This window comes from Callorhinchus milii, unplaced genomic scaffold (genome assembly GCF_018977255.1).
Source record: "Callorhinchus milii isolate IMCB2004 unplaced genomic scaffold, IMCB_Cmil_1.0 Scaffold4, whole genome shotgun sequence".
Taxonomy (NCBI): Eukaryota; Metazoa; Chordata; class Chondrichthyes; order Chimaeriformes; family Callorhinchidae; genus Callorhinchus; species Callorhinchus milii.
Genome location: NW_024704745.1, coordinates 52,314,582 through 52,340,185, shown reverse-complemented (window position 1 = coordinate 52,340,185; position 25,604 = coordinate 52,314,582). Strand labels below are relative to the sequence as shown.

At 41.2% G+C, this 25,604-nt stretch overlaps 1 protein-coding gene across 1 annotated transcript in view; it reads left to right on the top strand.

The window, feature by feature from the left end:
- Nucleotides 1-25,604, top strand: part of mao (monoamine oxidase) — a 77,343-nt gene that overhangs the window by 38,514 nt on the left and 13,225 nt on the right. The window contains exons 4-13 of the mRNA XM_007901666.2: nucleotides 9,671-9,775; nucleotides 13,534-13,625; nucleotides 13,915-14,056; nucleotides 15,661-15,810; nucleotides 15,990-16,149; nucleotides 16,503-16,599; nucleotides 17,633-17,686; nucleotides 18,937-18,994; nucleotides 19,863-19,960; nucleotides 21,238-21,349. Coding sequence (XP_007899857.1) covers nucleotides 9,671-9,775; nucleotides 13,534-13,625; nucleotides 13,915-14,056; nucleotides 15,661-15,810; nucleotides 15,990-16,149; nucleotides 16,503-16,599; nucleotides 17,633-17,686; nucleotides 18,937-18,994; nucleotides 19,863-19,960; nucleotides 21,238-21,349 — 1,068 coding nt within the window. The remainder of the gene's footprint in view (nucleotides 1-9,670; nucleotides 9,776-13,533; nucleotides 13,626-13,914; nucleotides 14,057-15,660; nucleotides 15,811-15,989; nucleotides 16,150-16,502; nucleotides 16,600-17,632; nucleotides 17,687-18,936; nucleotides 18,995-19,862; nucleotides 19,961-21,237; nucleotides 21,350-25,604) is intronic.

The following is a 25,604-nucleotide window of genomic DNA, read 5'->3' as shown; positions in this document are numbered from 1 at the left end:
CCACATGTCAGACACCCGGGTGACTAAAAAAAAAGAAAGTAGGTTTGATGGAAGTTCTTTTAAATCAGAAAAGGTGCTTGTCAGCTAAGTATTAGACAAAGAATATTTGTTTATCTTCACTGAAGGATGGATTGCTGTAAGTAGATTAGATTCTGGTCATTATACTCAGATTATTCTGCATCAATGATCTTGTGTTTTTATAGCATCTATAATGTTGAAATATTTCAAAGTCCTTTACAGTAATTATTGTCAAGTGTAGTGATTGTTTTTTATTGCCTAATACAGTAGCCATTGTGTCTATTACAAACAGCCATACAATACAAAATTACATTTGTAAAGCACCTTTCAGGTGGGGAAAACATCCCAAGGGGCTGAACACCCAGGGATTAGGACCCGAGCGGATTGGGGGGGTGGTTGGGATCAAGGAGGGTAGAGGGCAGGTGGGTGGGGGTAGGAGGGTAGCCGAAGGCACGCTCAAAGAGGAGGGTCTTGAGGCGTGCCTTGAAGGAACCCAGGGAGGGAGCGAGGTGAAGGGAATGTGGGATGGAGTTTCATAGGGTGGGGGCAGAGAGGCTGAAGGCCCAATCACTGATGGTGGGCAGGCTGGGCAGGGGACATGGACCAGGCCAGAGCCAGCTGAGTGGAGGGAGTGGACAGGTTGATAAGGGATTAGCAGGCCGGAGAGGTAGGTGGGGGCAAGGTCATGGAGGGACTTGAAGGTTTGGACGAGAATTTTGAACTCGATCCATTGAGGATGTGAAGCCAGTGGAGTCGGGTGAGGGTGGGTGTGATGGGGTCACAGAGCCTGGTGCGGGAGAGGACACGAGCTGCAGAGTTCTGGATGATCTGCAGCTTGTGGTGGGAAGAGTTAGGAAGGCCAACAAGCTGTATTGAAGTCGTGTGTGAGGGTTTCGGCGGCCTGAATGGTGAGGCAGTGGTAGAGTCAGGCAATGTTGCGGAGGTGGGGGAAGGCAGAACGGGTCATGGCACGGATGTGGGGGAGAAAGCACAGTTGAGGGTTGAACAAGATGCCTAGGTTCCTGATTAGCTTAGTGAGGTGGAGTGTGCATCTGTGGATGCTGATGCTGCCAGTGCCTGAGGTGCGGAGTCGCTGATGGGAGCCAATCAGGAGGGCCTCAGTCTTGCTGACATTCAACTGTAGAAAGTTGGCTGTCATCCAGGACTTGATGTCTGACAGACAGTCTGTCAGGACATCAGTGGTCCTGGGGATGAGGGTGGAGACAGAAAGATAGAGTTGGGTGTCATTGGTGTACATGTGGAAGTTGACCCCATGTCTGCAGATGATGTCACCAAGAGGGAGCATTTACAGGTTGAAGAGGAGAGGCCAGAGCCCTGAGGAACACTGCACATGATAGTGTGGGGGCTGGAGGAGAAACCATGTGGTGAAGGATCAATTCTTCTGGGGAATGTTGGCCAGGACAGCTGCAGAAACTCTCTTCTCTTTTCCAATCGTGTGTGGGATCTTTATGGACCAGTGGACTCGACCCACTGTCCAAGAGTAAAACTTTATTTTGTAAAGTATTGTGTACAAGGCCTCCTCCTTGTCCCCCAAGTCCTCCGCTCCACCCTCGGCGGCCGTGCCCCGAGGCTCTGGAACTGCCTTCCTCACTCCTTTCATCTAGCTCCCTCCCTTCCCATTTTCAGGTCTCTGCTGAAGACCTTTTGTTTCGACCGTACCTTTGGTCATCTTCCCACCCCTCCCCTTGGTTCGGTCCGGGATCCTAAACTGGAAAGCGCTCTGAGACGCCATCCGGCAAGGAGGGCGCTATATAAATCCAAGTTGTTGTTGTTGTGGAATTAACAGCTCGTGTAGATAATTAATACCTACCCGTCTCACATAATGAAGCTTCAAGCAGAAATACATTGGGCACCACACTGTGTGATAGACAGATAACAAGTCCTTGGAGAGGATGCAGAGGAGATTTACCAGAATGGTACCAGGGATGAGGGACTTTAGTTATGTGGAGGGACTAGAGAAGCTGGGATTGTTCCCAATAGAGCAGTGAAAGTTAAGGGGGAGATTTAATGGAGGTGTTCAAAATGGTGAGGGGTCTTGAGAGTAGATAGGGAGAAACTGTGCCACTGGTGGGTGGGTCGGTAAACAGGGGACATAGATTTAAGATAATTGGCAAAAGAACTAGAGGGGAAATGAGGAGAATTTTGTTTACACCGGGAGTTGTTGTGATCTGGAATGCACTGCTTGAAAGGGTGGTGGAAACAGATTCAATGACAATTTTCAAGAGGAAATTGGACGGGTACCTGAAAAGAAAAAAATTGCAGGGATATGGGGAAAGAGCAGGGGAGTGGGACTGATCGGGTAGCTCTTCCTGGGAGCTGACACAGGCACGATGGGCCAAATGGCCTCCTTTTGTGCTGTAATATTCTATGATTCTATAGTACAGCTCTTAACAAGCCAAGAACAATTGTTACTGTAATATTTTTGGTAACACTTATGTGTGATTGATTTCTGTTTCTCAAGATAACATTCATATCTATTGTGTAGGATTATTATTATGTTTTGGGATGTGAAAGGAGCTATATCAAATTTAAGGATTATTATTATTATTTGCCCAGAATCTCATTAGCATTTCAATGGATACCTACAGATATAGGATCACTGTTTTACATTTGACTACAATATATGAGATGCAGAGAAAAGAAATGGATGCAGAAAAAGATTCATTCTTCCAATTCATATCTTATCCTGTTCCCTCACAGGTTCAGGGTTGCAAAATGCATTTTCAGGATAGACACCTGGAAGATTTCTTAACCCAGGGGACAATTAGTGACCAGAACAGGTTACGAGAAGGAGTTGTTAAGGATAGGACACTGGACTATTTAAATACCCTCCTTGCTGGTCTCCCCAGTTCCACCATCCATAAAAATCTATCTGATCTAAATCTCCGCCACCCACATACTTACGCACACTAAACTCCATAACCCCATCACACCAGTTCTAGCCAGGCTCCACTGGCTCCCTATCGCCGAATGGATCAATTTCAAGATCCTCACACTTGTCTTCAAATCCCTTCATGTCCTTGCACCTCCTTACCTCTCCCACCTGCTTACTTCACAACCCACTACCGTCTGCCTCTGCTCGACTGGCTTTGGCCTCCTGCGAGTCCCTTGTGCCCTCCGTTCCACCATTGGTGGCTGCACTTTCAGCCACTACTCCCTGAAACTCTGGAACACTCTTCCTCTATCCCTCCGTCTTGCTTCCCCTTCTTCGGATTGCGCCTGAAGACCTTCCTCTTCGACCGTGTCTACGGTAGCCAAACCCTTCCTCACCAGCTTGGCGTCGTGCTCCACCACTGTCAAGTGCTCTGAGACATTACCATGCGTGAGGGGCGCTATATAAATGCAAATTGTTGTTGTTGGACTCATTTAAGAAACAGCTTGATGTTAAAATGAGAGGACACCTAATGGGTGAAAAGTTCTGTATCAAATTCAAGGATTGTTCCTATTATTTATCTGGAAGGATGAGATCAAATGGGACAAAGGGCTTTCTTTTTTTTCGCTGCTAGGGTGCAAAAGCCCTCATGTCCAGCACCTTGGGAACTCCTCCCAACATGAAAGCGCTATATGACTGCAATTTGTTGTTGGTTTTCATCCAAACTTCTGTTTTTAATCTTGTGATGTCCAAATGAACTTGTCCCCAAATTCTGGCTATACGTTTACCTAACCAAGCAATAGAAATTTGAGAAGGTCTTAGAATTTCAGAAATTTAGCAACACATCTAGTTGACTGCTTCATATGTATCACTTCCTCTTGTCCTGAGTCTAGTTTATTGACATACCAGCATTTCATAGAGTGAGTGGGTGGACCAGGGGTTGCTACTGCAGTTAAGCACAATTCAGCTAAACCTTTAAAGCTGTAAATTAACGAAAGATAGTCTCAGTATGACTGGCCATGTGGTTAATCTTAACAAGCATGTGAAAAGTCTGATTTCGGAGTAAATAAACTAAGCCCATCACTTGTTTAATAATACTTCTAAAAGAGGGTATTTGCCAGGGTTTAATTTGTTTACGTTCGTTTTTGATTTTATTCTTTTTCTCTCTCAAATATTCAAATATTCCCCAGCTTTTATTTGCTTTTTTAATCCTGCTTATATATCACAAGATCACAAGGTCGGTTAGAAAACTGAGTGAGATCATAACCCACTTCTACTTCGCAAGTCTAGTGCAGTATTTCCTTATCAGCTCCATTGGTATGTTGTGAGTAGGATTGTGACCTGTCTGAACCTTAATTGCAGGCATTTAATATGGGTTCAAAGGTTGTGAAGGACAATTTGTGTGCCAGCCTGGCTCAGTGGTAATGCCTCTGAGTCAGGTTAATAATAATAGTCTTTGCATTTGATATTGTGCCTTAACATGTCTTCGAGACGTCTCAAAGCGCTTCACAGCATACACTGTAAAGTGAATTGGCTGTATATTTTGTGGGGGAAACACAGCAGCCAATTGCACACAGCAGTGTCCCACACACAATCGTGGATTCAGTGATCACATTTTTTGTTTGCAAGGATTATTAAAAGGGATCCGCCAATTGACTAACACGCGGGTTCCTACTTACTGCTAGGTAAACAGAGGTGTGTGGAATTAGGAAACTTGCCCAACGTTTCGCCCCAACCTGGAATCGATCCCGGGTCTTTTCACTTGCGAGGTGAGTGTTCTAACCACTGAGCTACAGGACTCCACTGTGGGTTCAAGCCATACTTCGGGATTCGAATCACATAGTCTAAGGTGACCCTCCAGTGCTGGGGGAGGGGGCGGCGTTGCATTGTCAGAGGTACCATCCTTTGGATGAGACGCTCAACCGAGATCCCGTCGGCCTGTTCAGGTGGATGTTAAAGATCTCATAGCAGTATTAAAAAAGAGATGGGAGTTTCTTGTGTCCTCTTTGCCAAATAAAAAAAATGATCATTCAGTTCATGAATGCTTGTGGGACGTTGCTGTGTGCAAATTGGCTGTGTATTCGCCTACAAATGCACAGTCACTCCACTTCACAGTAAATCCTGTGAATCGCTTTCGGACGTGAAAGGCACTACACCAGTTGCAAAGATTATTATTATTATCACACTTGTACAGATCTGAATAATGACAATCCAGTGGAGAGATGGAATATGTAACTAAGTCTGGCTTCACTATTTGAGTTTTTCTCCCGAATCAAGACTACAAGGTCTTGTTTTCAAAGATAAATGAGAGTTTATTAGAGTTAATTATTTTTCCATTGACGTGTGGAGTCCTGTAGCTCAGTGGTTAGAGCACTCGCTTTGCAAGTGAGAGACCTGAGTTCAATTCCAGGCAGGTCAGGGCGAAACCTTGGGCAAGTTTCCTTACTCCACACGCCTAATAATAATCCCTCCAAAACCAAAAAACAATAATAAATTGGTCATTTTCAATCTACGACTGTTTGTGGGACATTGCTGTGCGCAATTGGCTGCCGCGTTCGCCCACAAATATACAGTCAATTCACTTTGCAGTATGTTCTGTGAAGCGCTTTGGGACGTCCTCCCGACGTGAAAAGCGCTATATCAAATGCAAGGATTATTATTATTATTATTATTGTTTGGCAGTCCTGGCTCTCTGCTGCCCCCTTGTGTTCCTTTTTGTGTTTGGATTATCACAATGTTTGTGCAGGGCACAATCCATTACGCACAAACATTATAAAACATTATTAATCGATGGAAAGAGAAATGAGCATTGATGAGTAATGCTCACTTTGCAGTAGGGCACAACTATGGCTTTGGTGAACTCTAGTTAAATCTAATTTGTTGTAGAAAAAGGAACAAGAGGACATAGGTTTTCAGTTATAAAGGAGGGTAATCAACAAATGGAACAGGTTGACGTGAAGCACGGTAGAAGCCAGGACACTAGATTTATAATACAGCTTAATGCTTTGATGAGAGGAATGATAGGTAGGGTGTTCTGTTGGGATGAGATCAGATGCGCCAAAGGGCCTTCTTCATCCTGACCAATTTTGTGATGTTGTGAGAAGAGATGACATAAGATGAACAACATACATGTGCAGACCCAGTAAGTCTCCAGGGCAGGGAGCCAAATTGAATGTGTTGCTAAGTTTAGTTTGGTTTGCTTTTCATTACATCCAACTCCTTCCTGTGTCTTGGGATAAACGTTTATCTCTGACTGTCTAAAACTAGGGGTCATAGTCTCAAGATTAAGGGTCAGCCTTTTTGAACTGAGTTGAGGAAACATTTCTTCACTCAGAGGGTAGTGAATTTGTGGAATTCTCTATCCCAGAAGGCTGTGAATGCTCAGTCCTTGAACATATTCAAGACTGAGGTTGATAGATATCTAAAGAATAGAGGGATTAAGAGATATGGGGATAGGGCAGGTAAATGGAATTAGGTTAGAAGTTCAGCCATGATCTTATTAAATGGCGGGGCAGGCTCGAGGGGCTGAATGGCCTACTCCTGCTCCTACGTCTTATGGTCTGATGGACTGGAGAAATTGGATGTGTTCATGGCACTTTATATTCCCAATAGATCCACATGTATGTGGATGACACCCAAATCTACTTTGTCTCCTCCAGTACCAACTCCAGGTCCTCCGATGTTCTATCAGCTTGTCAGGCAGACAACAAGGCCTGGATGAGCGTAAACTTCCTGCAGCTGAATATGGACAAGATGGAAGCCATACTCCTAGGCTCCCGTCAATGTCTTCACTCCTGCGGATCTAAACTCCTCAACCTCCCTGGCTCTCCCTCACACTCACTGAACCAGGGCACAACCTAGGCACCCGGTTCAACTTCCAGCTGTCATCCCTCCCCAACATCCGGTCCCTGACCAGGACCGCCTGCCTCCAACCGTACCTTACCCCAAATGCAGCCGAAACCCTCGTGCATGCGTTTGTCACTTCCCGCTTGGATTACTCCAACGCACTCCTCGCTCTGAGACTCTACCGTGCGTGGAGAGTGCCATATAAGTGCAAGTTGTTGTGTATGATCTAGTAGACAGGAGCTGAGGGCACTATGCCACATTGTAAGCAGAGGCCATTATCTGGATGATAGGAGACCTCTTTGTAAATCCTTGTGGGTAGATGAATGTTGTCAGAAAGTCCTTTCAGTTTTATATATTTGAAAAAATCTCTTACTAAGCAGGAAGAGATTCAATCAGTTTCAGTTTTCTCTGTTCGCTATGCTTAAGGGGCGGATTGTTAGAGTTATTAAAATGGTGCACGTTACAAAGAGATGCGATTGTGATAGTGTGAACAACACTGGAGTAGATCCAGACAAGCTAATGTTAATGATATAATAGTGTAGCAGAGTTAAGCAATGGCTCATCATTAACAGGAATTATTGGTCATTAATGGGTTGGTCTGCCTCAAGTCTTGTATAATTCCGGTTAGTTTGACCTTTACAAAGGTATCAATCCCTAGCCTGGAACTGAGGATGGGCTAAAGGCTTAATGCAAGCAAACTACAGAAGTACCTGAGGTAAAATGTAGTGGGTAAGATGCAGAAAAAGCACTCGTGACTGTAGATAACATTCAGGCATATTCTGAGAGACTTGGATGTGCTACAAAAAATCAACTGATATAGAGGTAGGATTTCTTTGTATGAAGGAGAGTGTACAGTTAGGGTGCTAGGGCATTCCCATATGGAGCCTGCAGTTATGCAAATTTAACTAAGAATGCCCTGCTCAAAGCATGTCTGAGAAAGAGAGAGAGAGAGGAGAGTGCACTCTGCCTGCAATGCAAATGACCTGATTTCTGAAGTTTTCGGTGCAGTGAAAAAAATTACACTGGATTAAATGGTGAGGAGATTCATTAATCTTAGTTAGCAGTTGCTAGATTGTAAAATATGCCCGAAATGTTTAATGGCCTTTTTTGCTCTATTTCTTAATGGAATATCAAAATAAAAACTGTATACATTTTGTGTTCATTAGATGACACGTGCAATCCATGAAAGAGAGAGGTAAAATACAGTTTTCTTCAATATCATGCATGAAGGTAAAATATACATGGATGACTTAATAAAAAAAAAGCTGCTTTTGCTCTCTTGTATGCAAGCGGTGTACAACTGATACAAATCCCTTACGTATTTTGAAACATAACTGAAAGCAGCACATCCATTTTGTACTTTTCCATGCAAGGTTTATATAGGATTTTCAGCACCAACACTTTGTGTCAGCCTGGTGCAGTTGGTAGCACTCTCACTTCTAATTCAGAAGGCTGTGAATTCAAGCCCCATATCAGGACTTGGAATTCATGTAGCTGATATTCCAATGCATTGCTGGGGGTGTGCTACAATGCTGGAGGTGCTATCCTTTGGATGAAATGTTAAACTAAAGTCCTGTCTCTGTTCAGGTAGACGTTAAAGCTCCCATATCACTATTTGAAAAGAGGAGGGTGTTTCTCCTGGCATCCTAGCCAAAAATCCCCAAATAAAATTAATCACTTATTTCATGGTTGTTTGTTGGACATTTCTATGTGCAAATTGGCTACAGGGTTCACCTAAAACAAAAGCACACAGTCGATACACTTTACAGTTCATACTGTGAAGCTCTTTGAGATATCCTCCTGATGTGAAAAATCTATATCAAATGTAGGGATGATTATTATTATTGGATATTGTTTATGTTGGTGGTTTCATGGAACTGGAATATGGTGATGTTCACTTGTAGCAATATGCTGACAAAATTTTCTACATTGTAGCTAATAGTGTCTATCTACTAACAATGTATGACATGATCCATATACCAGTTAATTGGGCGTTATACAACATTTCATTCCTTGCTTAACATTGATCACTGTACAGTGTCACATTACGCAGCATGTGCTTTCCATCCTTTACATAATGTATGTTAGTGCAGCAACATGACTCATTAATGCATGCCTTGTGGCATAAGTACTGCTATGAATTTGCCAATCTGCTGCATATGCCATTGACGTTCATTAAACTTTGCAATGTGGTTGTTTATGCATGATTCTGTACTTTACTAGGAGTAGATCATCACTTCACTGCATATTTCTGAAGTAGCATTGCATTATTTCCTGTTACTCATCTACTGGCAGATACCAAATTTTATAGGTGCCGAATACCAAATTCAGGCAGACATCAGTTAACAGCACTTTACCGACAGCTGCCATAATGGAAAATTTCAATTTAATCCAATTACATGAAGTCTCAATTGAAGGGTTTCCATGTATAAATTAAGGATTCCACAGATGCTACCATTATATGTCTTACAATGTTAATTTCAATATGTTCGATTACTTACTGGTGTTTATTTAGGTGGTGTGAAGAATGATTTTGCCTAATTTTCCAAACCACTTCATGCAACCCAACATTGCTGCAAATTACTTTAGACCGTGGAGTTTACTCCATCGGAGTCCCTTCAGACTCTCATATCCAAAGTTCAGTGTTGGATGTTTGGACGTTCAGAGGCAGCAGCAAATATTTGGCCCAAGAATTGTCTTTCATGTCTTTATAAAGCTCAATATGCTGTTTGATTGCTCTGCCTCTCGCAGTACTATTGAATTTGGACTGTTATTTATGAGAGTATTGCCGAATACTCGGGACAGATTGTTAACAATGCCTCCTGCTTTGTTTGGTAAAATAATTTTGTTTTCAAAAGTCACCAGATAGTTTTGGCAACCACCTGGTTATATTCTGATTTTGTTCTGTTTTAGGGAAAATCCTATCCTTTCAGAGGTCCTTTCCCACCCATGTGGAACCCATTTGCCTATATGGATTACAACAACCTATGGAGAACGCTGGATCAAATGGGCAAGGAGGTAAGAAGAACCAGGGCTTCTACAGATGGCTGGTAAAGATCATTCAATGCATTTTACAGTAGAGGTAAATCTGAAAACAATGTACCGATTGAATGTTGTAGGTGTATATAAAGGAGAATTCTTGGTAAGTAGATTTGTTGGTCTACATTTTTAGAGAGCGTGTGTTCACCCCTTGCATGCCCCTCTTTAAGATGCAAGATATTCCTTCAAAGGTTATTACTGGGAAGCTTTGGGGCGGCTGAAAAATTGTCACAAAATGTAACTAATTTGAAAGTTGTGGTGGGGAAAAATATTTGTTCATTCCTTTCAAAAGCCTAAGTTTTTAATAAATCTGTGATAAACATAGGTAAAAGATATCCAGTTGGAGGAGAGGTGAAGTACTGCAGTGCATTTCCATTTTAGGCCGCCTCTCCAATATATTGACTAGATACTCTTGTTTCAGTGTGAGGAGGTCAGTGATAGATTCTTCGCCTGATCAATCTCCTATGCTGCTTAGTGGCGATGTAGAGCCTAGAATAAAAATCAAGTCATGGATCTTCAAACATGAAAACATGAATGCATTGTTTAAACTGCACTGCATTAGGATGGACCATGTGATCCCATTGATGTTTTGTTTTTAAAATAAAGAGAATGAATGATGCTGGTTTCCTTGTGTTTAAAATGAATCTTTGCTCTTGTGTGCTGCCTTCCTTATACCAATACAATGGGGCTTGAATCATGCACTGTACACTACCTGGATCAGCAATGAGCAACTCAGAATTGCAGATAGTGACTCCTGACAATCCCTGTAGTCCATATTGCTGACCTGCAGGTTGTCTGCTCTGGAAGACAATCACATCATTTCTCTCAGGTCATTGTGACACTCGTCTGTCTACCATGAGGAGTCACTATTTGTGACTCTGAATCACAGGTGTTGAATTCAGCTAGCGAACTGTCACATCCCAGCCCTGATATGGTGTCATTCTGCACTGCTGGGCAGTACATGATGGAGCTGTTAGTCTGGAAATCAGGGCACACGGTTCAGCTTTTCCAGTATGGAGCTGGAACAAATATTGGGAGGTGGATGAGGCAAAGCAGCACTGGGACACTGAGTGGGTCAAAATAGAATTGGGTAAGAGCATACAACAACAAGAAGATTACATTTGCATAGCACCTTTCATGTCAGAAGGACGTCCCAAGGCGCTGGACAGTGTACAGCATTTCATACCCGAACTGGGGTCGGAGGGGAGGGAAGAGGGGTGGCCGATGGCATGGTCGAAGAGGAGGGTCTTGCGGCAGGATTTGAAGGAGGCTAAGGAGAGGGCAAGGCGGACTGATTGGGGGATGGAATTCCGAAGTTGGGGGCAGAGTGGCTGAAGGCTCTCCCGCCAATGGTGGGGCGGGTGGGTCGGGGGACGTGGAGCAGGTCAGAGCCAGCTAAGCGGAAGGAGCAGGCGGGTTGGTAGAGGGTTAGGAGGTTGCAGAAGTAGGGTGGAGTGAGGCCATGGAGGGCTTTGTAGGTGAGGACCAGGATCTTGAACTGGATCCTCTGAAGGCTAGGGAGCCAATGGAGTCCAGCGAGAATGGGGGAGATGGGGTAACAGAGTTTGGGGCGGGAGAGGACATGGGCTGCAGAGTTCTGGATTATCTGCAGCCTGTGGAGGGATGAGTTGGGAAGGACCTGAATCAGTCAAGGAGAGAATCTTGGAGGTTAAGGTGGGAGGAGAGTCGGTGGAGGAGGATTGAATGATCCACAGTGTCAAAAGCGGCAGAGAGGACGAGGAGGCAGAGGGAGCCCTGGTCACACATACTCAGGGTGTCATTTGTGACCTTGACCAGAGCAGTTTCCGTGCTGTGGGCAGCACAGAAACCCGATTGGAGGGGCTCATGGAGGGAGTGGGAGGAGAGGAAAGAACAAAGCTGGGAGGCAATGGCTCTCTCAAGGACTTTGAATCATTAGGATTGATTCTCAGGACCTTTCCTTTCATAGACATTTCTCCACCTGCCCAGCAGCACAGAAATCATTTTGCCTTGTGGAATATTTGTTCATCTCAATCTACAGTTATTCCCTACATACTCCGATCCCCAAGCAGATATGTAGCCAATTATTTCTATAGGAGTTCATTTGCACATTGAACTTCCTTGTTCCAAGTATCTAATCCTTTGTGGGAAACACAATTCCTTTTATGATATAGTCTTGTTCGAGGCTCTTGAAATGTAATTGTATACCGTCTAGCTTTAGTCTCATGTTCTAAGTCAAATAGTCTTATTGGAGTTTTCTCCCTCCCTTCCTGGAGGAATGCACATATTCTGAGGAAAGGTCATTGACCTGAAACGTTAACTAATTTTCCTCTCTCCATGGATGCTGCCTGACCTGCTGCGTATTCCCAGTGACTTGCGTTTAAATCAGATTTCCAGCATCTGCAGTACTTTGCCTTTCGTTTCACGTATTTTGAGGCATGGCTGTACAGTTATCTGATGCCTCCCTCCAGTTTATTGTGCAACTAAAATGTCAAGTGTTAGTGAACTGTTCAATTGTGAGGACTGAAAATCATTGCTCACCCTTTTCTTTCCCAGTTCAAGTGTCAGCCTGGCTCATTTGTTACCACTCTCACCCTGCATCAGTAGGTCGTGGGTTCATGCCCTAACTTGGGACTTTGAACTCACAGTCTTGGCTGGCAATCAAATGCAGCGCTGGGACTGCACTGCATTTTTATAGGTGCTGTCCTTTGCATGAGTTCCTGTTCAGGTGGAACTTTAAAGATCCCACTTGAAAAGAGAAGGGAGTTTCTCCCAGTATTTTGGCTAACAATCCTCCAGATAAAATTGGTCGTTGGTCATGGCTGATTGTGGGACATTGCTGTGTGCAAATACACAATCACTACATTTTATAGAAAAAGGTTTCTAAAGCATTTTAAAATCAAATACAAGTATTACTGTATTTTAACAAAGCCAGTTGTGGTGCTCTTGACTATGATTAGCTAATCTCAGCACAGATTGAGACCCGAACCTTGCAGCCAAGCCTCTATCCGACAATAACTGTACCCAGCAGAGTGAAGACAAAGGATGGGAACAGAGCCAGGAACCTAATTGGATTATTTCAGAAACAGTGTTGACAAGAAGAGGTAACAAATAAATAAACAAATAAACTGAAAAAGAGATGGAACAAACTAAATTGAAGGAGGCATTGATTGATGGTAATAAACCAGTGCGTTAATACTGCTCCGCTGAAGCAACCAAAAATGGAATTGTTTAAACTTTAGAAAAGAAAAGAGGGTCATGGTTTGAAGAAACAAAAAGATTGCTTAAAAATAAATTACCATATTGTGACATAGGCCCTGAGTTGAAAGAATGAATCGGCCCTTTCTTATTCCTATATTTGGGGTTTCAGGGAGGGGGAAGTAGAGGAAGGGTGTCATTGCATAAAAGAGAACCTCATAATCCAGTTTAAAATAAATATTAACAATAATCCTTACATTTGATTTAGCGCCTTATCACATTGTCATGATATCTCAATGCACTTCAGGGATTTTACTGTATTGTGTAGTGATTATGTATTTGGAGGCAAGGTCGGCGTGTTATGGACTTGTGCCATTTTCTCATTGACTCATGGTTTTGAGGAGGGGGGGTTCTTTCTCCATTGCCATTAGAAAAGAGATGTCAGCATATTAGGTTAGCCATGTTACTACAGCTCACTTTAGCACTGTTTTCATAGTCCCCCAGTTGCGATGCAGGGCAATGTGCTTGGATGGGAGGTATAATGAGTGTTCTTCTCTTAGATTCCGCCTGAAGCACCATGGAGAGCACCTCATGCTGACGAATGGGATAAAATAACAATGCAACACCTGATTGACAAACTTTGCTGGACCAGGTAAGATTAACGTTCAGTATCACAGCACTGGAGAAATATTGACAGTAACTTTTAAGAGCACTGGTCATAGCTTTTCTATGGTAACTGATATACAAACTCCTGTTTATCAACCGAGTATTTAGTTAGTGAGTTCAAATGTTCGTCAACAATACCATACAAATTGTTCACTCCAGCCCAACGTGGAAGACGTTATATAAAATGTAAATTGATGATGTTGTTGTTAATCTGAGCAATTGCATGAATATCTCATAAATTCTTCAGTCGCTTCCATGTTCATTTCAATTTGTAGAATTGCCAAGCACTTCGCTCGACTATTTGTAAATGTAAACGTCACCTCTGAACCATATGAAGTCTCTGCTCTCTGGTTTCTGTGGTATGTCAAGCAGTGCGGGGGAACCTCAAGGATATTTTCAACAACCAACGGTGGACAGGTACGCAAAAAAATGTGAAACACTGTGGGTTCTGATTTAACTGTTAGGTTTCTATAGTGGATTACAAATAATGTTGGAGAGACTCAGTTGTTGGATGATGATAGTACGAGGGAGGGTGAATCTGTATTTATTATTCTTTTATTTCTAGATCATTATCTTTTGTTTTTTTTATACCATTAACTTAGGTTCCATCTGCTGAGGTGGGGACATCCTCAACCAAACGCAGCCGCAATTTCAAATGAACTAGCTTCTCAGTCGATTGATGTTTTATATGGACGCTGCTGGTATAAATAAACTGCTTCATTCCTCTATTTAACTATGTTCATTTCAGTTTTAAATAATCTTATTTTGTGAAATGCTTCAAACAACAATAGCTTGCACTTATAAAGTGCCTTGCACGCAGATAGCTTCTCAGAATTCTGGCTTCAAGACATTTATTTTGCAGGGAAGTGCAAGTTGTTGCTGTATTTGCTCTTTAATGTGTATTACCTCCAGGAGCGTGTCAACCATTACAGCTCCAATTGGATTGGATGACACATCTCTGCCAGCATTATGGTGGGTGATCAAGCAGAGAATGTTGGACATTTTGTTTCCTCAAAACTCCCTAAAACTTCCAGTAACCTGGAAAATAACACTTGATCTTTCAGTAGACCTTTTTCTTAAACAAGAACGTGCAATTCTTTATGTTTCAGTTATATATATTATATTTATATTATATTGCCACTTGTATCTATGCCAACCAATTCCCTTGCAGTGCAGTGGTTTTCCATCTGTAGTATCATGTTTGCCTTTGTGCCTGGCATTGTTCTCTTTACGGTATCTGATTTACCGTTGGTTTGGGTGCTCTTCAGTCATGTTGTTCAATATCCCTGGTGGTGCAGTGATAAAGAATTCAGGCATCTAATTTCTCTGGTGGCTGTCTGTGACAGCAGAGTGCCTTCATGGTCCAATTGATCTGATACATTTTAAGTTACTTGGTAGTCTGGTGAGTGCAATCCATCAATAATAATGCTGGTGAAGAAAAGCATTGATGTTTTATATGGCCAGTGGGAAAATTAAGCAGACATTGTAAATGCAATTGTAGAGCATATTGGAAATGGGGTCAGATTTGTTTTATGTACAAACCAGATTTGTTGTGTGATTTACAATTTTGCAGCAATATTCACAGCTCGTGAAACACAAATCTCAGGTTGGCAAAGTCAGCAAAAAGGCCATTGAGCACAAAAGTGCTTTAGTCAGTTAACTTTGTCTGTCAAGAGGCAGCTTTACTGAACATTACATTTAGAGAGGAAGTAAGTGTGCTAAGTTAAAGACAGGGTGTGTATGTGATCTATGGAAGAGATACGCATTTTCTAATATTATACTTCCTTGCAGGTCTCACTGTGTGCATCTGCTTACTTGTTTTGTAATTAACTGCATTTTTATGATTCACAATGTTCAAAGATACTAGGATGTATCATATCCTGATTGCTAAAATCGTTTTTTTTAATCAATTTTAAAAAATGTTTTTTTTATGAAGGGATTTTTAAGAAGCAATAAAAAATGACATTTTTAGCACAGGTGTAAGATAGATTGTGGTGGTCATATGCATTCTTTACTTGCAGGAGAGGAAGTTTGTTGGTGGGTCTGGTCAGATTTGTGAAAGATTAATGCATCATCTTGGAAACTGTGTGAAACTCGAGAAGCCAGTGATCCGGATTGACCAGACGGGCAGTACAGTCATTGTGGAGACACTGGATCATGAAAGGTTTGAGGTGAGGGAAACAACTGAAAATGTACTTCACTTCAATTGGCAAAAATGGGAAAGGGGGAATTATTTCAGCGCCTTAGGACATTCTCCTGACGTGAAAAGCACTATCCAAATGTAATTTGTTGTTGAGATACGAGAGATCAGGAAGATAAATTAAAATAACCCCATTTTATCATTATGCAGGCCAACTATGTTATCAGTGCCATCCCGCCAGCCCTCAGTATGAAGATCCATTATGACCCATCTCTGCCTGTCCTAAAAAATCAGCTGATCCAGCGTGTTCCCATGGGATCCGTCATTAAGTGTATGATGTACTACAAGGAGAACTTTTGGAGGAAGAAGGGTTTGTGTTTTTGTATATTGGACTCTTGTTCATGTGCTCACTTGTCCAGGATGGCATTGCTAAGCCACACTCTTAAACATAATTTTTGATATAAAAAAAACTTAACTGGAGCTACATTAATGAACTTTGTGTAACATTCTAATTCAGCATTTTTTAAACGCTTCCTTTTGTGCTATAACGTCAGATTGAATAGACTAAATTATTGAGGGATGAGAATAAAGGGCTTTCATACAAAAAGGAAACTCTGAGCCATATTAAAATGTTTTACTTTGAAAAAGACAGGTGCAGTCGCTTTAAATTTGTTGCCCTCTGAAGTTCTGAATTAGATGTCCTTTATTTCCTGTTTCAACCAGGTTACTGTGGTAGCATGGTCATTCAAGACGAGAAGTCTCCTATTGGCCTGACTCTGGATGACACCAAACCAGATGGAACTTTCCCTGCCATCATAGGGTACGTTTGCCTACAAAATACACAGTCATTCCACTTCATAGTAAATCCTGTGTCCTCCCGACATGAAAGGCGCTATACTAAATGGAAGGATTATTGTAGGATTAAATCGCACAACTGGCATAGACACTCGCTGAGGTTTGACTCAAAGTCTAAATTTAGAAAGTTCTTAATATGAATTGCCCTCTTACTGTGACTTCACCTTGCTGTAGCAAAATGAAATGTCAATGTGTTGTCTTCCACAGTAATGTTCTCATTGTCTGAACCTCAAGACACTGGAACTCCATAGCACCCTCAGTCCTCCCTCCTGCTACAATCTGTCGCAGGCTTTTGCAACTCAAGAATAGCATCTGCTAACCGCCATTTCTTAATTTACATTGGTCTCTGTCCTAGTTTCCTCTGTGTTGATATGATGTATTGTACTGCACACCACAACTTTTCACCTAGGTTTTTCAATTAAACAAGCACACACAAGTATGATATCAGCTTACATTTCACTGCTAAATCCTATATTTTGTGTGGTGTAGAATTTGTCCACCCTAACCCTCAAAATCTGTAATTGACACCACCTGGGCATCTTTAGTTCAGTTTGGCAGTCTTGGCAGGTTAAGGATACCTATCTATTGGTCCATTTTCAGTGTTCAGATGTGTAGATGTATCAAGCACTCAGCTATCGCTAGTTATCCACCATGTTCTCAAAGGTCATACACAGATTCAGCCATTGTATTGAATTACAATCCACTCTATGACCATACAACAGTTTGTGTTGTTTGATTAGAATTTTTGTGCATTTTATTCCCACCCAGATACATTGTTCTGTAACAGAAAATTGTGTGCAATAGAGTAGTGTTTACTTTGATGGGCATGTTTCTACACATGAATAATGTCTTGCCTTACAATTAGATAAGACATGTTACTTATTTTTACATTGAGACAGTATTGTGGGAGAGAACAATAACTTTATATGTTAAACATATTTTAAATGAATCTCAGAGAAACAAAATGATGTACCTTGATTTTTCTAATTTTTTTTCAGATTTATCCTTGCTCGAAATGCACGGAGACTTGTAAGTCTCACAGAGGAACAGAGGTGAGAAACCACAAATACTTATTGATGAAGTCGTGGCAAATAATTCAGCAATACAGTATTTGCAAACCACTGTTCCCAATTGGTTTTTTTTTAAAAAAAAGTCATAATGGATTACCTTGTTCTGGGTAAAGGATTGAAATCAACAGAACAACAATACTGTGGTCTAATCTGTTGTATCTCTGACCCCATCCTCTGGAACTCCATCCCACAGTCCCTTCGCCTCGTCCCCTCCCTTGCCTCCTTCAAGACCTGTCTCAAGACCCTCCTCTTGGACCAAGCCTTCGGTCACTGTCCTACCCCTACCCACCCACGCTCCACCCCTCCTGACCCCAACCACCAGCTCGGGTGACTGCAACTCTATCAACCTTAAGAAGCAATGATGCTCCTTTGTAAGAAATCTTGCCTATGAATCAGAAGATTGTGGGTTCAAAACCCAAGTTGGTACCACAGTCTAAACTGGCACCCCTGTATAGTTGTGGGGGAGCTCTGCATTGTCAGAGATACTGTCCTTAAGATGAGATGTTAAACCGAATCCCAGCCTGCCTGTTCAAGTGGATCTTAAAGACCCCACAGCACTTTTTGAAAAGAGAAAGAAGTTTCTCTTGGTGTCTTGGCCAACAATCCCCAAGATAAAATTGTTCATTTACTTCATGGTTATTTGTGGACATTGCTGTGCACAAATAGGCTGCCATGTTTGCCTACACAGTTACTCCATTTTATAGGAGATCTAGTGAAACTCTCAGAGACGTCTCATTGATGTGATGAGCACTATATCAGGTGCAAAGATTATTATTTTAAGAGATACTACAACTTAAACACAGGAAAAATTAGATACTGAGGTCTGTCACTTAGTAGTTGGAAATAAGTTAAAGCTTATCCGGAATGGCTGGATCAGGTGTGAAGCAACACAGTTAATATCTATGGAGGTTACTCTGTTACTTCATCTGTTGGTCTCTGGAATTGCTTCAAGCTGTTAATTCAATTAATTCATTTAGCAGGTTTTGCCTATCAAAGAAAAATATTTAAAAACTTGTAATATGAAGAAAAAATGATAAAAGATGTGCAAGGTAATGTGCATCAGTGCAAGCATTTATGTTTTAAAAAGCTTGATGATTAGATTCCAGCTTCGATATTCATCCTCGGAACTTTAAAGTAACAGAATTTATCCCACCCTGATTCATTCCGTATGAGGTGTAGAAACTCACCAAACCTGGTTTGATGTAACTTGGTTTATCATCTTTACTTTGCAGGAAGCAGAAGATTTGTGAGATTTATGCTAAAGTCCTTGGCTCGGAGGAGGCTTTGCATGTAAGCTGATTATCCTCTTCCTTGCTAGTTTGTTTTATTTATCAATGCTTAAATTGCATTTTATATTACAAATGGTCTACGACTCTAGATTTTATAGGGAAAGAAGTGTTATAAAAGTATAACTCACATATAGTGGAGTCCATAGCTCAGTGATTAGAGCACTCGCCTTGTAAGTGGTCCTGGGCGAAACCTTGGGCAAGTTTCCTTACTCCACAAGCCTGATAATAATTTCTCAAGAAAAAATAATAAAATAATAATTTGTCACTCAATCCACGACTATTTGTGGGACGCTGCTGTGCGCAATTGGCTGCTGCGTTTCGCCGACAAATATACAGTCAATTCACTTTACAGTCTATTCTGTGAAGCGCTTTGAAACGTCTCAAAGACTTGATAAGCACTATATCAAATGCAAGGATTATTATTTATTATATATGAGCATACCTCATTTTTGACAAGTAAACCTCACTATTTGAAAAAATTTCATCATGTGTGCATACCTAACTGTATGCATAATATTCACTGTATGAATGGACCTCACTATAAATAAACCTTAATAAAGCTCAATGTGAATGCACCTCACTGTGAGTATGCATCACTCTGTTGGTATGCATCATTCTGTGAGTGCACCTCAACACCCACTGTGAGTGTACTTCACTATATACAGTACAGGGGATGGGAGGTACTCTCACTTTAGAGCATTATCCACAAAACGATCAAACTGTTCCAATCTTAATCTTCGAGATTATGTGATTAACCAAAAGAAGAGAACAATGGGGAAAAACAGAAGAAAATTTACTGCATGTGGCATATAATAGGGTAGTTTTTTTACTCTCTCATTGTGACCTGTGTGTTTTGTGTCTGTACCCAGCCGGTTCATTATGAGGAGAAGAACTGGTGTGAGGAGCAGTACTCGGGCGGATGTTACACTGCGTACTACCCCCCCGGAATCATGACTCAGTTTGGCAAGTAAGTCCAGCAATTTTATTATCTACATTAGCAGTTAAAACAATTGTAAAATATTGGACTGATTTAGGTTGGTGCATCTAGGGAAGAAAATAGCCCAAATGAATCAGAGCACTAATACGGAACATTCAAACAAATTTTACTGCCATTAAGGCAGAGTAAAAGGAGACCTCGACACCTCCTGGAGGCACTGGGAACATTTGCTGTGTCTTCCCTGGATTAAATTAAAAGGTTGTGCATTGCTAACTGTAACTGTTTCTGTTAATTGTGATGTGTTCCTTGGATTACTGTGCCTTGTTAACCTAATTTAATAAAGTGTGCAGCGCATTTCTCATTTATTAACTGATGCAATCGTCAGTGTGACTCAATTGCAAGACATTTTGAGTGTAGTCGTTTGTGTTGTTGAAGTCACTATTTCGGTCACAAAAGTGAACACTGTTTAAAAACACATTTCTCCACTTTTTCATTACATTTAAACTTAAATTTTGCATGCATAAACCATGTACAGTATGTATTTATGTATATATGTATGTATGAGCAAGCTGCCTACTTTCTAAATATTAACTCAGAGGGTCTGGATGACCCTTTCACCTATCCATCCCCTGGTACGAAATCCAGCCAAGACCTACAGGATAAAATTCTTCTTTTGTCTGTTGGTCTGTAAAAGTCCTATGTGACATGAATTTGGGCCTTTTTGACCTGGTACAATGCAATACAATTTAGATTTATATAGAATCTTTAGTGTCGGGAGGACATCTCAAAGTAACAATACCTTGTGATCTCAGGCACACTGCGCAAAACTGTTTTTAAAAAAATTAAGTCTCTGTATTTGGGTGCTGTAGCTGACTTGAGTATGCATCACTCTGTTGCAGGGAGCAAAAAACCTTAGTAGTCCATCCCCAGTGCTTATATCAATTTAGAGAAGCATATAAAAGAGAAAAAATAACCAAAAGAAAATAGAATTAGCACTGGTCTACTATCCACAATCTTGTATGTATATGTACTATACTGGGCTATGTATATATAATATTGCTTCAAATATATGGAATAACTAAATAACTTTCGCCCACAAAATATACAGTCAATTCATGTTTCAGTATATTCTGTGACGCGTTTTTTGAGTTACCTCGAAGACGTGATAAGGCGCTATATCAAATGCAAAGATTATTAATAATAACTAGTTTTACATTCATGCACATAAATATTCCCCCTGAGTAGTTGCACTAATGTTTAGAACTTTGTATTTGACATTGCTAATGAATAATTTTGTCTGTATGAAGAGTCCTGAGGGAGCCGTTTAAGAAGATCTACTTTGCTGGTACTGAGACAGCTACCGAGTGGAGTGGGTACATGGAGGGTGCTGTGCAGGCTGGTGAAAGAGCTGCCAGAGAGGTATGGAGAGCGGAATACTGTAATATCACATGCTTGTGTTTTTGGTCCATGTTTGCTTGAAATTTTGCCTGGCCTTGGCCTCGTGACTATCGTCTTAAAATTTAGGTTTGTGCAGAACTTTGGAATTTATTTTAAACCTAGTCTTAATTTGGAGATTGGTTGTTAAAAGAAATTTCAGAAAACTGGCTTAAGATTCAATTAAAGTAATTTCCAAAATCTACACAACTTTCAACCAAGAAAATGGTGTAAAGGCTAAGACCTTGAGAAATGTTGAGACTCAGAATTGGAGTAGGTAGATGACTAGTGATTGTAAGTTACACTAATTCTTTCATGAATCTGAATTTTTGTGAGGTCATTCAGGTACCTGACACATGGGGACACTCATCGCTGTGCTTAAGAGTATCTAACCCAGACATTATTTGCCACCATTCCTGGAACAATGCACCAATTTACCTAATTCTGGGGGGTATTAGGCGCAGGCTGGCAAAAGCAATGCTTGGGGATCCCAGAGTGTAAGTTGGGGTACTGCTGGCGTCTAACCAGCTAAAACTGCTTAGCTTGCCATTGAGAGCTTGCTGTGAATCTGAAAGACCCGTGCAATAAATTTGGAAGGACACTGTACATCTCACCACACCAAGCAGGGTAATTTTCTGTGTCTGGAACATGGTCAGGTTTTTTTTTATCTATATAAATAACCTGGACTTGGGTATAGGGAGTACAACTTCCAAGTTTGTAGATGATACTAAGCTAGGAAAGTAGTAAACAGTGAGGAGGTTAATAGCAGACTTCAAATGGACATAGACAGACTGGTAACATGGGCAGACACGTGGCAGATGAAGTTTAATATGGAAAAATATGAAGTGATGCATTTTGGGTGGAAGAATGAGGAGAGGCAATATAAGCTGATGGTACAATCTTAAAGGGAGTGAAAGAACAGAGACCTGGGGGTTCATATAAGTAAATCTTTGAAGGTGGCAGGACAGGAAAATAAAGCTGCTAAAAAAGCATACGGGATACTAGGCTTTATAAATAGGGGCATAGAATACAAAAGTCAGGAAGTTATGATGAAACTTTATAAAACACTGGTTAGGGCTCAGCTACAGTACTGTGTTCAGTTCTGGGCCCCACACTTTAGCAAGGATGTCAAGGCATTGGAGAGGGTGCAAAGGATGGTATCAGGAATGAAGGACTTTAGTTATCAGGAAAGGCTAGAGAAGCTAGAATTATTCTCCTTGGAGCAGAAAAGGTTAAGAGGAGACTTAATGGAAGTTTTCCAAATTATGAGGGGATTCGATAGGGTGAACAAGGAGAAACCATTTCCACTGGGGGGTGGGTCGCTAACCTGGGGACACCGATTTAAAATAGTTGTTAAAAGAAACAGAGGGGAGGTGCGGAGACATTTTTTTCACACAACGAGTTGTTCGGATTTGGAATGCATTGCCTGGAAGAGCGGTGGAAGCCAATTCAATAGCAGATTTTAAGAGAGAAGTAGATAATTATTTGGGGAGGACAAGTTTGCAGGGCTATGGGGAGAGCAGGGGAATGGGATTGATTTGGATAACTCTTTTCAAGGAGCAGACACAGACACAGTGGGCTGAATGGCCTCCATCTGTGCTGTAAAAATCAATGACTCTATGGTATTGCTGCTTTTAAGTGTTAATTAATCTGTGAATTTAGCACTTTGGATTTTCGGAGATGTGATATTGATCCCTTGGGTAGTGACATTTGCAGCTGTTGAGAATGAATGGATTTTTTTTTCTTTTGTTGCTCTTATCTTACAAGTGGAAGCAGTAATGTCATATCCTGAGTCCCTGGTGCTGTGAAATCCACCCTCTTTTACACTGCAAGGTAGACACAGAGTGATAGAGTTATCCCACTTTTACAATACAGATTTGCTGGAAACCCTTCTCGTGGCAGGCAGGCAAATCAGAATGAAAAAACGGTCACTTATCAAGTAGCTGACCCTTACTACTGGTGGGTCTGTCTTGTGTCACTGCCCCTATTCCATTATCTGAAACCTCAGCTGCAGAGATAATGGAGACTTACTTGGTCAATCCTGCACAGGAGTTTTAAAACTCTTTAATACCACCTAAATAGGAGTAGCATAACTGGAGGTAAACAGCTGGGGGCACAGTTGTCTGATGTGCAGTGCTGAGATTTATCCAGTGTTTTTTTCTGGGAAAAGAACCTCTTAAAGTCTGTGTGTATGTGCGTGTACATCTCACTGTCCTCATACCGTGTTCCCTGTTCCTTTTGGTCAAAGATCTGTAGCTTAGTGGTTAGAGCACTCGCCTCGCAAGCGAGAGAACCTGGGTTTGATTCCCGGGCAAGACAAAACCTGAGGGAAGTTTCCTTACTCCACACACATGCCTCGGTTTACCTAGCAGTAAGTAGGAACCCAGTTGTTAGTCGATTGGTGGATCGCTTTTCTGGGGGTAATCATCCCTTTTTAAAAAAAATAGTAATCTAGTCACTCAATCCACAACTGTTTGTGGGACACTATTGTGCTCAATTGACTGCCACGTTTCACTCACAAAACATACAGTCACTACACTTTACAGTAAATTCTGTGAAACGCTTTGAGATATCTCGAAGACATGATAAGGCGCTATATCAAATCCAAAGATTAGTATTGTTATTCCATTGTTACTGTAGCAGTTGATCAGGGAAAACATGTTTTAAAAAGGTTTAAAGCGTAATTGCCCTTCCTGCTGGGACATTGCCTGTTGGTGCTGCTGTTTAAAGTGCCAGACATAAGGAATTCCGCCTATGAGATTGTTGAACATAGAACATAAACATGCGAGTGCACTGAGAGTGATGCTTGCGTGTCAGTGCCACAAGCTGAGCACTTTTCAGAGTGCAGATAGTTGGCCTCACAAAAGCAGCCTTCAGAGTTTCCTCAGCAGAGGCCTGGAAATTCCTACAGCTTCTTTAGAACAATTTGGAAGCTGTTGTTCTCCGCAGCAGATTCCAAATTGTGATAAATTTAAGAATTGTTTTCAAAGTTCTGTACGGTCTTAAATTTTAAAACGAATACAATAGAAATTACAATACAAATTTACATTTACATTGTGTCTTTCCTGTTTGGAGGATGTCCCAAAGTCCTTAACAATACTGCTTTGGCACTGGAGCTGGAGAATGGAGCCAAGAGAGGTTGGGGAAGGGAAAGATGATCAAAAACACAGAATAGTAGTCCTGACGTTAATGATTATAAAGCTAAAATCATGAGGAATTTTGTTTTTTTTATGCTTCCTATGGGTACAGCACGAAGGATGAGGTTCAGGTAGAGTTTGGCACTTGACCTTGCACCCACTTTTGCTAAGTTTAGAACTTGGCTACTCACTCATTTCACTTTAATTTAGTAGAACACAAGGTCACAGGTTTAGTTATAAAGAGCAATTTCAGGACAGACACCAGGAACTTTTTCTTCACGCAGAGAGTAATTAGCGGCTGGAACAAGTTGTCAGGAAAGGTGACAGGTCAGGGCACTGGTTTCAATAAAAATCAGCTTGATGCTGTGATGGGAGAAAACTGAGTGTTCTGGAAGGATGAGATTGGATGGGCTACAGGTCCTTCGTAATCCAAAGCAATCTTGTGATCTTGTAATCTGTGAGGCAAAGAAAGAGAGATGAAATACTGTTTAAAGATTGGTACAACTGAATAGAAATGGTGGAAAATTGATAAGTACGAATTGGAGGTTGCATCTGAAATTCTGCAGGAAATTTTATTTTGCCTGAACAATATACACTATATTGATAAAATAATTGAAATGCCTCCTGTAGTATACTACAGCTTTAATTAAGCAGAGATAAATAAATAGTTTTATTATTGGTGCGTAATGCATGTCAGAATTAATTTGCCATTTCACTTAAATTTAATCTGGAGTGCATCAGCGCATGCAGAATAAATTGGTTTCTGATGTAAAAGTAATCTTGAAATGCAGTTTTTGCTGCCGTTAAACTCATTAAAAATGTAATTTGTATTATAATTATTGAATATTAAATCTATTAATACCATTAATGCATTTCCTGTCACCATGGAGTCCTGAGGTATCAAGGATTCCTTCAATACCTCAGTGTTCACTGAGGGGAACTGAAAGCCACTGCTGACTGGCTATCAGATGACAACCTCTGGATTTGTGAGTTTCTCTGGATTTGCATTATAAAGCACTCTGAATATTTTCCATCACATACTCATTCAAACATTTCATGCTGTTCTCACTCCCTTCCTCCACTCCAAGACACTATCTTGCGTG